The sequence below is a fragment of the Moschus berezovskii genome, chromosome 6 (assembly GCF_049115385.1).
Source record: "Moschus berezovskii isolate FMDL1 chromosome 6, NW_MosBer_1.0, whole genome shotgun sequence".
Lineage (NCBI taxonomy): Eukaryota > Metazoa > Chordata > Mammalia > Artiodactyla > Moschidae > Moschus > Moschus berezovskii.
Genome location: NC_142465.1, coordinates 65551761 through 65565023, shown reverse-complemented (window position 1 = coordinate 65565023; position 13263 = coordinate 65551761). Strand labels below are relative to the sequence as shown.

The 13263-nt window shown below is 40.3% G+C and overlaps 1 protein-coding gene across 2 annotated transcripts in view; it reads right to left on the bottom strand.

Annotated features, from left to right (window-relative positions):
• The window catches only part of CFAP54 (cilia and flagella associated protein 54), a 321117-nt gene that overhangs the window by 26998 nt on the left and 280856 nt on the right, over positions 1 to 13263 (bottom strand). For both annotated transcript variants that reach the window (XM_088837126.1, XM_055395985.2), the window contains 2 exons: positions 9630 to 9736; positions 6595 to 6736 (listed from right to left, as the gene is read on the bottom strand). In XM_088837126.1, coding sequence (XP_088693252.1) covers positions 6595 to 6736; positions 9630 to 9736 — 249 coding nt within the window. The remainder of the gene's footprint in view (positions 1 to 6594; positions 6737 to 9629; positions 9737 to 13263) is intronic.

Below are 13263 nucleotides of genomic sequence, written 5' to 3'. Positions count from 1 at the left end.
AGGTAGACCACGTACACATGTCAGAAACTGGCTGGTTCGCTGTTGGGCTGAGAGGGACCTCCCGTGACCTTTCTGCCTCAGAAATGAAGACAAGGGAAGCACCAAGATCATCAATTCCTGGGAAGGCTGCCGGAGGGATGCTGCAGTTGGCAAGCGGGGGCAGAAGGGCACAGACAGTCCCTTGCTCAATATTTGCCATTTCCCCCTTAAGAAGGAATATCTGTTTATTCTATGAGTGGTGGGCCTCTGAGTTACTACAAAACTAACAGAACCAACATTGTAACTTTGAAGTTCTCATGGCCATTCACCAGTTTTATGAAAAAAAAAAAAAAAATTCTAAATTGCTTTCCATCCTCCAAACTCTTGCTTCCCGCATCCCTCCTGCATATCCCTTCAGGGTTATCTTAGCAAATCTCAGGATGGGTCACGGGATGCTCTTCTGGGTGCTGCCCCCACTTTCTCCAACCCCCACCCCTCACCCAGTCCTGCTTTCCCAGGGTCCTACATTTACCCTGCACCCCTGACACCCTGATATAACATCCAGCTCCATGACTTCACTTCTCATTTCCTGCTGGATCCTGGTCTGGAGTAGGTCTCTCCATAGGTCTCCAACGAGAAGTTTCATGAGCAACTACTGAAGAGGCACTATGTGTCAGTTACTGGGTGAGGTATTGAACATCGAAAGATGAGGCAGACCCCCGAGCAAAGGGATTCAAAGTCAAGAGATAGGAAGAGACACAGAAAGAGATAATGGCCAAAACAATACACAACAGTAAGGAGGCACAGGGTATTTGAGGGTGCAAAGAAACATGGTCTTTATTTCAGTCTACAGAGGCTAATAGAATGCTGCCTGAGCTACTGAAGCAAGGACAAAGTCTAGTTCAGCTTTCTCTTTTCACACACACACCCCTATGTGAATGAAATTTGTTTGAATGGTGAATTAGAATAGTTGCCATCAACAGCCCCGCCCCCCATTGAGAAGGAAGGATTCTAGCAACCTTGCCGTTTTGTGTTAAGTGTAGCACCCAGAATGGAGGAAACTGGAAAACGGGAAGGTGTCAGAAAGACAAGGCAACTTCAGTAATCAAGAGCTGAGCCAGAGTGGGAAGTGGAGAGTAGGCAAAACACTCCATGCAGATGGAGTTGGAGGGAGTATATGCTTAGTTGCTCAGTCATGTCCAGCTCTTTGCAACCCCATGGACTGTAGCCAGGCTCCTCTGTTCATGATATTTTCCAGGCAAGAATACTGGAATGGGTTGCCATTTCCTAGTCCAGGGGATCTTCCCAACCCAGGGATCGAACCCACATCTCTTCCATCTCCAGCATTAGCAGGTGGATTCTTTACCACTAGCACCACCTGGGCTGGAGGGAAAGGTTCAGAGGTTAGAGAGCAGTCACAGACGCCAGGGAGGCACGAAGAACAAGGCAGTGGGAAAAGGAGATTTAAAAGAAGTTATGCTGTATATGATGAAAGGATTCCCTCTCGGATGTTCTTAGGAGAGGCTCCATAAAGATTTAGATGTATTTTCGACTGTTTTGAATATTAAATTTATGTTTCTTTGAATGCCAGACTTTTCTTGCTAAGGGCCACCAGGCAGCTGGGCTCATCACGAACAACATCTGGGTACCTATGACCATACTCATCCAGTGATTAAGCTCCTCCTGACAGGGACTTAATTTTACTGATTTCAGTATGTTCTTATCTCCCCAAGCCTAGAAAATTTTTGCACATACCAGTCTCTCAAAAATAATGGGTTAATTCACTCTAATGCTTAATTGTATTTTGTTCTATGTTTTCACAGTACCTTGAAATTTGGGATATGTTAACTTACTTTAATTGCCTTATACACTCGGGTGTCCCACACATGTTTACTAAACTCATTTTAGATGACCTGGCAAATATATTTTAGGCTTTTTGTATCACTATGTTGTTATCATTCCAAAAAGGTGATTCTGTCTTAAAATCAGAAAGGTTTGTATCTTTCATATGCTTTAAAGCACCTGATATGCTCTGGAGATACCCCACAAAGCAAAGAATGACAGGTTAAAATAACCCAGTGATTCAGAGCCAGTGTTTTTCATTTTGGAAGAAGGACATGTTTTCAAGCCAGAAGTGACTGGAACACCTGTTCTGTAGCCCTCCCAAAACATTTTAAATTAATATCTGTTCTCAAGTTTTTGGCTTATTCCAGACCACAGGGATTTGGAGGGGGAAAAAGAAAAAAAAAAAAAAGGAAGGGAATGAGAAACATAACAAGATTCACTACCTCCCATATCAACAAGATTCACTACCTCCCATAACAACCAAAGGCACATTTGCTGAACCTTTATGTTTAACAACCCACCAAAAATCTATACTGTGATAGAAGTAAATATATTAGATTATAGAGGTTATGAAATCCTGTCCAATTCCCAACCAGAATCGATCTCTTCAAGTGTCCTAGTTAAATTCTAATTAGCTCCAAGTGAAGGTTGTCATGACAACGAACCAGTAGATTTGAGTCAATGGAATTTATTTGATATAACCCAGAACCTAGGTGCTTTTTCCCCTTACATGTTGGTTAGTATATTGGAAAAAAAATGTTATATTTCACAACTTTCAAATGTTGTGAATTAATTTGTTTGCTAATTCACCTACACTAAAAATATTAGTTTTTTCCTCACTTTGTGACATTCCTGCATATATAAAAATACCTACCAGAACCGGAACACATCTCAAAATGCCCTAATTAAAGCTGAAGAAACATTTTTAAGTTGGAGAATAAAACAAACTCAAAAATACAGAGGAGGACATCAGGACTGAAAGGAGTTTATTCTTCTCAAGAACTGAGCCACTCATATATATCACTCTAGTCAGGACATGAAAGCAAGATGCAAAGCTTGAGTCAGGCAAGTTGGATCATCTGGATTCTTCCTTCTGCCTTCCAAATGCCCCACTTTCCCTGTTTATTCCTAATTTGTTTGTATTCATAGTCAACTTCTTGACTCAGGACCTGGGCTCATGGGGATGAGCTTGATACCAACATCTGACTCCCAGGGAAATTCTGATGACTCATTCTCACCAAGGAGCCATCTCTTCATCTCAGTGGTATCTGAGTGAAAAGATCATGGTTAGAGAAAGGAGAAAACTAGTCCCAGGGAAGGTTAGATGACTAACCCTTGGTAGTAAAGCTGAGTGGCAAGAGCACAACCTAGAATCCTTACTCTTATGGACACTCAATCTCCTGTCTTAGGCAGGGTCAGCTGGGAAGACAAATGAGTTCAATCAATCACTTTCCTTTTACGAACTATATAATAATGGATTCAAGGACAATTTCAGCAAAGAGTAGTCTAGGTTATGGCTCAGGGACAGCAACCTGTTAAGTTTGGTCTATGACTAAAAAAAACTATGATTGTAAGAGATTTATGAAAGAAGTTTCAAAATGAGTTCTTGAAAACAGATGTGAAAGGGCAACAATGCACTTTAGGAAAAGAATTACATATATGAATCTCATGAGCTTGAGGTATCTGATCTACCAGGAGATTTATTGTAAGTACTCAGGATAGTATTACTATTGCTAAACATCTGGTAATTTGTGTCATAACATTTGAGCACTTGTAAAGGATGTGCATGGAGAAGGAAATGGCAACCCACTCCAGTACTCTTGCCTGAAAAATCCCATGGATGGAGGAGCCTGGTGGGCTGCCGTCTATGGGGTCGCACAGAGTCAGACATGACTGAAGCGACTTAGCAGCAGCAGCAGCAGCAAAGGATGTGCAACTGAAATTCTAAGCTCTCAGTTCTATGATAAATGTCAGCACAGAGCACAGGTGATGCAAACTCTGGAAAGTTGTTTCTTTGCAAAGACTAACTGTTCTTGCCTGATAATCCTCTTACAGCTGAACTGGTGCTTTCACAACAGTGAAAAATGCACTCATTAGACTTCACTGGTAAATTTAGACTGAAAAACACCCATATGTATATTCCGAAGATCAGGAGAGTTGCTAGATTTTGCACTTTCCTATAATTGGTTTGAAGATGAGGTAAATAAGAAAACAAAGTGAGCCCATACCAATAATACTCTTTAAGAATTAAAAATGTTTTCTTATTGGTAACCAATTAAATATCAAACTAGCAAAAAGTGATTTAAAAAAAAAGATTCAGCAGTTCAAAAATAAATGAAAGATCCCAAAAGTTAACAGAGAAGTAAAACAGATATGGGACCCAAGTGGCTGGGAATTCAAACAGAAAAGCAGCAGAGGGAGGTCCCAGAATTAGAGTTGTGCTACCAGCATTGGGGGTGACCAGTCCTTAACCAGAGTCAGAGAGGGGCCTCCAGGAAGGGAAATAAGAGTTGAGACATAAGTATTTATGCTTGGGTAAAAAAAAATTATGGATGAACATGACAGATCTCACGTAATGATCAGAGAGAAGCTAAGAAAAAAGACAGAGGAAAAATCATACCTTCTACAGGAAAGGAAAATAACCACAGTACCCTCTAAACTGTGAACACTGTTTGCTGCTTCTGCTAAGTCACTTCAGTCGTGTCCAACTCTGTGTGACCCCATAGACAGCAGCCCATCAGGCTCCCCCGTCCATGGGATTCTCCAGGCAAGAACACTGGAGTGGGTTGCCATTTCCTTCTCCAATGTGTGAAAGTGAAAAGGGAAAGTGAAGTCGCTCAGTCATGTCTGACTCGTAGCGACCCCATGGACTGCAGCCTACCAGGCTCCTCTGTCCATGGGATTTTCTAGGCAAGAGTACTGGAGTGGCTTGCCATTGTTATAATAACGTAAACACTGAATGTTGGCTTAATTAAATTCTGTGATATAACAGTATTTAGAAATGAAGGGGAAAGGAACAATTGAGAAGTATAAGGGATTCAAGTCCTTAACATCTTAGTAAAATCAATAGATACTATATGGAATTGATACATCAAGGGAAAAAACTAATTATTTTTGGCTCTCATTAGCATTATTCATCAACTTTTTTGGCTTTCCTCTTGCCAAGTTGGTAGCAGAATTGTTGGCATGGCTTGTGACTTATTCATCCAATGACATGTGAATGGAAGTGACATGATGTAAACTTGCAGAGCCAGGTTATGATGTGTTCCCTTTCTTTGCCACAGCCCAGTGCCTGGAGATGTTCCAGGAATGGATGCTCTGCCAGCCTGGAGGCTGGTGTGAGGAGCCATGGAGCCCAGTGGACTCACTTGGATTTGAAGTTGTATTGGTTGCCTTGTTTTCTGCAAATGATTCTGCAAATTATAGACTTGGAACTAAATAACAAAAGGAACAGCTGAAAGAGTTGCAAGTGGACTGCTTGCAGGACTGCAGGCTGTGGACATGTTGGGCAGGAGACTGTCCCTTTTCATTTTAAACCTTGTCCATCTATTTGATTTTTTTTTTTTCAAAAAAATTTGCTGCAGTAACTAGGGAACTTATATCTCAAGAAACTGGATGAATGTACAAATGGAAATTCAAAGAGCAAGTGGTTAGGGGAGGACACACTTTCTCTGCTTCTCTCATTTTTCTATAGAGGATTAGGAACTTCCACTCCACTCCTGAGAAGGAGGGACACTTGTAGCTTCTTTCAGACCTAGCCAGGAGAGCAGAGTCACTTATCTGATTGGCGAGTCTGAGAAAAGCAACAGAGTGTGCCATGCTCAGCCCCATCAAGGCAATATTTGCTTACATTTTTGGAGGCACCCTGCCAACAGGACTATTATTCTCTGCTCCTCCATGTGGTCAGCCTTCCAGGGGCAGGAGGGGAGTGGTGGAAATCCTATGGTCACACAAGTATGCTAGATAACTGTGTGACTAGGTGGGCAAGTCTGGCTAATTCAGGGATGGAATGGTAATAAGCTTATTTGGCCATAGATCCAGTGCCATGTTTGTGAATCAGTTTTATCAGCAACAATGTTGATGTTTTGACATCTCCATATATAGTATCCGTTTCCTGTGTCGCATTTTTCAACAGATTTAGAACACAGAAGGAATAGAAGAGAAATAACCCTTTCCTCCAAAACATGAACATCAGTCATCACAAAACTACTCAACGCTGTAATCAGATGAATAACACACTATAACGTTAATATAATATGCCTTTTTTTCTGGTTAGAAAAATACAGATGTGCAGAAAGAGTCTTAAAGATATATGCTTATCTATATTTTCTAATTTTTCTTCACATATTATTTGCATAATAAAAATGCTCAAATATTAGACTTAGAGTGAAAAATTAAAAGCAACATTATAAAGCTATAGAGCATTGTTTCTTAGGAGCCGTGGTGATATCTGAATAATTTCTCTTGGTTGGCATTGTTTTCATTACCATCTGATTCTTAGTATTAGAAGAGCTTTGAAGAAAATATTACTTATGTGTCGAAAAGTTGGGTCATATTTGGTTCTCTAAGTGAAAGTAAAGGCCAGAAGAACCACATGATCTACATTTAGTTATGGAGATAATGTTTAGTTATCTACATATAGTTATGCTCTGACAAAGTAAAAAATAATTTAAATGATTATGATTATGATTTAAATAATTTAAATGATTATGATTAAATGATTATGGACAATGGCAATCCATCCTGCAATATAATTTTCCATTAACTTACTTCCATTTCTGTATCAATTGATTTCTCTTCTGTTTCCTCTACTTCATGTAAATTTTCATTTGAAGTAACTTTAGGAGTTGTTGGCAATGATATTTCAGCAATTTGCGTAAGATTAGATAGTTTCTCATGAACTGAAATAACTCTAAAAATAATAAACACATATGCATTTTATTTGAAAAGAAAGGCATTCATTTATTCCCAGAATCAATAATATGTGTAAAATAAATCCTTAGTTATTTAACACTTAGATTTCTGGCAACTGCCCACACAAACATCATTCATTCAATTATTCCTTCATTCAAGAGACAAGAGCCAAGAGATGTGATTCTCGTCTGTATGATGTTTATGATTTAGTTATACACCCAGTCAGATTTATAATTATAAACTGGCAAAGGTATAATAGAGATTCCCTGGAGGAGGAAATGGCAACCACTCCAATATTCTTGCCTGGAAAATTCCATGGACAGAGGAACCTGGTCCATGGGGTTGCAAGGAAATGGGTATGACTAAGCATAGCAGTACAAACACAAAGGCATAGTGAGAAAAGAAATGTAGACAGCCAAAATATTGCTAAAGATGAAAATAAAGGAAATAAATATCTACATGGGCAAAGAAACACCAGGTAGTGACTAAAGATCCACTCCTGCTTAAACTCAGTACCATCTCCTATTGGTTGGCTGGTCTGAAGCTAAGAATTAGGACAAGTCAGCCAGGGCTCTAAGAGACAATCAAGAAGCCCACACAGTGACGTGTACCATGTGGGGAGTGGGGGTTAGGGAGAAGAATCAAGAAAGAAGGAAAAGCAAAAGCCAAGGGTGAGGGCAGAGCACACAGTGGTAATTACACTGGGGCCAGAAAGCTTCTGGAGTCACGGGCCAGAAAGCTTCTGGAATCACAGGCCAGTGACTTGTGGAGGTGCCGAAGGCAGGAGTTAACTAGTCAATGAGGTCAGAAGCTGGAAAAGCACTGAAACAGTGAAAGGAGGCAAACAGCTGCCTGCAGGGCTCCCGATGACTCTAGGATCAGGTATGCAGAGAACAGGTGCGTGCATAAATGTGCATGGATCCACAGGTCTCTATCCAGGGATGGAGGGAAATTTTTATGTAAAAGACGTAGATGATGCAAAAAAACCAAAATGACATCAGGAACAAATGCAGGAACATCGATTCCCCAGTTTTCCACGGCATCCTCTTACTTTGCCTTCTTAAGGATGGTTAACAAGAGCAACTCCCTATAGACTGCCCTTATCTTGACCCCCATGGGAACACAAGGAGCTCCACCCTGGGTGAGAGAAATAGTCTATTTTCACTGTATCACCAAGGGATGAATCAGATGAACATTTGTCAGTTACCTTCCCTGATAAGAGCCTCAGTGACAGGGGCGTGTCCCTAACTTTAGTCACCCTACTGTTGATCATAAACACACCAAAATCAAGAGCGTTTTGTAGTTTTAAAAAAAGAGTCAGTTTCATTACATTCTGTTCTGCAGAAATTATAATCTTTTACATCATGCAGTTCTGAAAAATAAATCCTGCTACGTTTTGGATGTACAAGGTAAGAGCAGAATTGGGCATGACTTATTGACTGAACAACAAAGGTAGGAGCATTATTTCCCAATGCTGTGGCTTATTGGTGCTAGTATAGTCTCATGTCTAAAATTTTCTGCCATTTCACTGAAAAAAAGGAAAAGAAAGTTGACTGAATAATTGAAAGTATGCCAGCTCTTGAAACATCTCTTGTTTTATTCCCTTTCATGGTGAGGCCAGGAAGTCTTTCTAAATGGAAATCAGGAAGCAGGAACCAGACTCTCCTCGGAAGGATGGAGAAGCACCAAGTCTCTGTTCACTGAGCACTTAGTAGGTGGCGAACAGGGGAAAGAGCGGAGGCTGACAGGTGCAGAAGGCCATGAAGAAACTTGACATTTGCCCAGTGCTTTTGGTTTTACAAAGTATATGCGTATATTATACAATGCATATACTGTCTGTCTTGATCCCAACAATAACCCCCAAAGGTAGGCAAAGTATTATTTCCATCTCAGAAATGAGAAAATGGAATGGGTTAGGCTTAAGGTCATAAGAGTAACAAATAGTGGAATCACAACTAGAGTAACTAAGCAAAGAAAAAAACTGAAAACAAACAAGGAATTGAATAAGGTGAAATCAGAAGAGACAGAACCCAGGCATGAGCGAAAGTTAAGTCTCCATCCACTGTTGGATGAAGAGAGAGGTAAACAGTGTGGTTGATGCAGAGACTTTTGATGGGGGAACAGATAGGACTGGCCAACGTATAGGACTGGGCAGAGAGGGAAGGATGAGGCTAGGATGGGGAGAGAGTTTGGGCTTAATTAAAACTTAATACAGAGTCACATTAAGTTATTTTTAAAACACACCCTAAACTATGGGCAAAATATAGTACAGACAACATCTTTGTACTCTCTGTGATCTGTTTATGAAGTACTAGGAACTGTTACTCCAATAATTTGCTGTGCTTAGTTGCTCAGTCGTGTCCGACTCTCTGCGACCCCATGGACTGCAGTCCACCTGGCTCCTCTATCCATGGGGATTCTCCAGGCAAGGATACTGGAGTGGGCTACCATGCCCTCCTCCAGGGAATCTTCCCAACCCAGGGATCAAACCCAGGTCTCCCATATTGCAGGTGAATTCTTTACCTTCTGAGCCACCAGGGAAGCCCCACAATACTAGGACAATACTCCAACACAATACTCCAGCAATAGTAGGTCCTATTATTACTCTTATTTTATTGATAAGGAGACTGAGGCACACAGAAGTTAAGTAGCCTGGTCAAAGATACTAAGATAGGGAAGGCCACAACTGGCATGTGAACCAAAGCAGACTGAAGTCAGAGTTCAAGCTCTTAACCACCGAAATAGCATACTTCTCTAAGTAAAAGGAAAATTCTTCCAAAAATGTCTTCCAAAAGTTCTCCTGGATTTACCTTGTATATTACTGAAACAGCCAACCTTATGAAAATATCAGCAAAGAGGGCTAGAATTGCAGATAATTCATCTTTACTTGCCTTTTTAGTGGAACCCAGAAAGAGCCTACGTACACACTGTTGCAAGCAGTAGATGCAACATCAGAAATATTCAGGGGCTTCATATTATATGCATACAACAATAAAACCTGTAAGAAAATGGAAAGACATCTCAAATGTGACATCAAAATTACACTCCACCTCAAAAACTACAGCATTGGTTCTCAAAACAATGTCATTATACTTTAAAAGGTTTTTCTTTATAAGAGAAAAAATGAGGCTTTTCCCCACAATTCACTTTAAAGAGAAATGATATGAACAAGAATTGTGCAAAGGTTATGAGATGAAAATAAATGCTAGTTGGTACTAAGATTATATTATTTTTGAAGACTGACATTTCTTACTGCAGTTAAGTTTAAATTTTAGTCTTAGAAGGTCCTCTGCAACAAGTTCTAATATATACCTGGTGAATATCCAACTTGGTTTCCTGTTCCTTCTCAATATGCCCATTTCCCCATCGGTGGTCTTGGCTACTTTTGTGCACTCAGGCGATTCCCTTTTTCTTTTCTTTGTGCATGCAATCCACACACAATTTTTCAGCCCCACCTCTAAGATGAAACGTCTCCTAATGACTCGTGCTTTAGTAATTTACCTAATGTTTGAACTCTTGACAGTTCTTAGAGTCAGTCCTACACTCCTCGGCACCTCTTTATAATGAATTCACAGAATCTGAGATTCAGAGAAATTTAGAGGTGGTACGCTCTAAGTCCTTCATTTTAAATGTAAGAAAGCTGCACCCCAGAGTTGATCAAAATTGACTAATAAGTGAATTCATTTATCTCTGGTTCCTCTCAAGTCAAACTAAAGTGAGGGTAAAGGGATGTGGGAAATTCCCTGGCAGTTCGGTGGTTAGAATTCCGCACTTCCACCCCAGGTGGTATAGGTTCGATCCCTATGAGGGGTCAGGGAACTAAGATCCTGCAGTCTCCCAATTTGAATTAAGAATTTAAAAATTTCTTAAAGGCATAAATTCACAAAGACAGACGCAAAAGAGAAAATGAAGTAGATGAGGGACGGAAGCAACGCTGGGAAAGCACCTGGAAGAGCATGGCTGAGTCAGCAGAGAGGAAAGATGGTGTCCCACCTGGCCTCAGAGGGGCTGCCGATGACAAGCATGACCAAGAACCTCAATAGCCTCAGGAATAGTCTCCCTCCCATCCCTTCTCTGAGCCCTTGCAATCAGGAGACTCCCTTCCTCCTTTTCTGCCTCTTCTACGCTGGCCAAACTTCTTTCACTTTTCTCTCTGTTGAGGTTAAATCAAAGAAGATCTATGAGATGCAGACACAGAGAACAGAGTTGTGGATACAGTGAGGGAAGCAGAGGATGGGACGAATTGAAAGAGTAGCACTGAAATATACAAATTACTGTATATAAAATAGATAGCCAGTGGGAATTTGCTCTGTGATGCAGGGAGCTCAAATCAGGGTCTCTGTGACAGCCTTAGAGGGGTGGAACGGTGTGGGAAGGAGGTTCAAGATAGGGATACATATGTATAATTATGGTTGATTCATGTTGATGTATGGCAGAAACCAATACAATATTATAAAGCAATTATCCTCCAATTAAAAATTTTAGAAAAAGAAGATCTATGCTCAGTAAGAACATTAGTCCAGGAATGAAATGCTGAATTTAAAACACTGATAAGTGAAAGTCTGTATTCTAAACAAGAGGCATCACTTTATCCCACTCTAGCCCCTACCCAGAATGTAGAAAACCAAGCAGGAATCTAAAAGATCCTCTTTGGAAAAATTTACCAGATGAAGAGAAGGGAACTTCAGATACTAACATTTCAGGATCCTCCAATGAAACTGCTAGCTCAGTTACACTGCAGTGAGGCCAAAAGTCCATAAGCCTGACTAAATATGATTCTCATTTTCTCAAACATGAGTGAACAGCCAAGGGTCACTAGACATGAAATGAAAGGTAGAGACCAGAATTAATGTAAGAAAGGGACTTGGAGAATCAGATACAGGACAGAGAGCAGAAGAAAATGTCAATGAAACCATAATTAATATCCTCAGACAGAAAAAGGCCAATGTTGCTTCTACAAAATAAGAACACAATGTTATTAAAATGGAACAGAGAATAAGCACACTTAAATTAAAAAAAAAATATGACCATAACAACTAATCAATAAAAGATTACTGAAATATAAAGTTAAATATATCTCCCCCCAAATAAATCTAAATTTAAAAACATAAATGGTGGGGGGTGGGGGAAGAGTAAACACTTGAGAAAAACATGAGAAACATGAGAAAAGTAAACACTCAATCTAAAAGGCTCAATATCTGTATAACAGAAATTCCAAAAAGTGCAGAGATCATTAGAGGGAGCAAATTATCAAAGAAACAAATCTACATGAATTGAAGAATAAACTTCCTATATTGAAAGAGGCACCCTAAGGATCCAGAACAATACCCACAACAAGGTGCACCATGCACCTTTAGAACACAGGGGACAGAGGGGAGATCCTCAGAGTTTTCAGAGGAAAGACGTCACAAATAAAGAACTTGGAATCAGAATGGGAACACAACTCTCAACAGCAAAGCAGAATTCCCAGCAACAGTGAACAGTGAGTGCTTCCTACATTTTGAGGGAAAATAATTTTCAACCTAGAATTATATGCCGAGACAACAGTGAATTATTAAAATGATGACCTTTTGTCAGGTATATAAGGTCTCTCTACTTCTTATGTAAGTGCAGGAATAATCTCAATCCATCACCACCTTGGTAACCATCTCAGAGGACTGAAATCATGGAACTGTTCCTTGACCACAGTTGAATGGAATGTACTAGCAAGTAATTAACATAGCTCTTTTTTGGGGTGTGAAACACACCAGGAGGCTGCCTGTGCCAGCTTAAAAGCATTTTTTTCTTTTTTTTTAGAAAATACACATGTTGATTACTTACATCTGGAGTCTATGTTAATGTTATCATCACTTCTCTCATTGAGTCTGGCCCCACAGTCTGGTTTTGACTACATGATCAGAGACTTATGAAAGAATCCTCCCAAGGAAGACAGCAGCTTTCTGGAAACCAACACATCTCACCATATTTCAGTGGTTCCTGACCCACAGATAGCATGTGTCCCGTGTAACTGAGAGAGGACCAGGCAGCTCCTCCTGGGTACCTGAGTCTCTCTAATGGTTATCTGTGCTTTCTTCATCCTGCCATGCTTTATTCTTGACTAGAGCCTTCCATGGATGCAATTTGTGGAGTCTGGTGAGCTCTGAATTACCAGAACCTCCAGCACACTCTTTCTCGGGAAGATGGAAGATGTGTTCATTTAACATGAGAGAGCAAGCCAAGACAGAGAGAAACATGGGAGCGAGGGAATCCAACTCAGAGAGGAAGGAATTATTAGGAGGATGGGGAATGGGCTCTGAAGATGATATTTGAGCCATGAAAGTAATTGGTCCAGTTTGAAGCATGTCTCTAAAGGAAAGAAAAAAGGAACTAAGAGACAAGCTGATGAGTTTGTCCACATGGAGAAGGACTGTATAGTTATTTGAAACCTTAGGAAGAATAAGAGATTCTAAAATACAGAGACTACTAAGTGAAACTAAAGTGAGGCAGGTTTTTTTTTTTTCCCCTGCAGGAAAGAAGAAGGGAAAT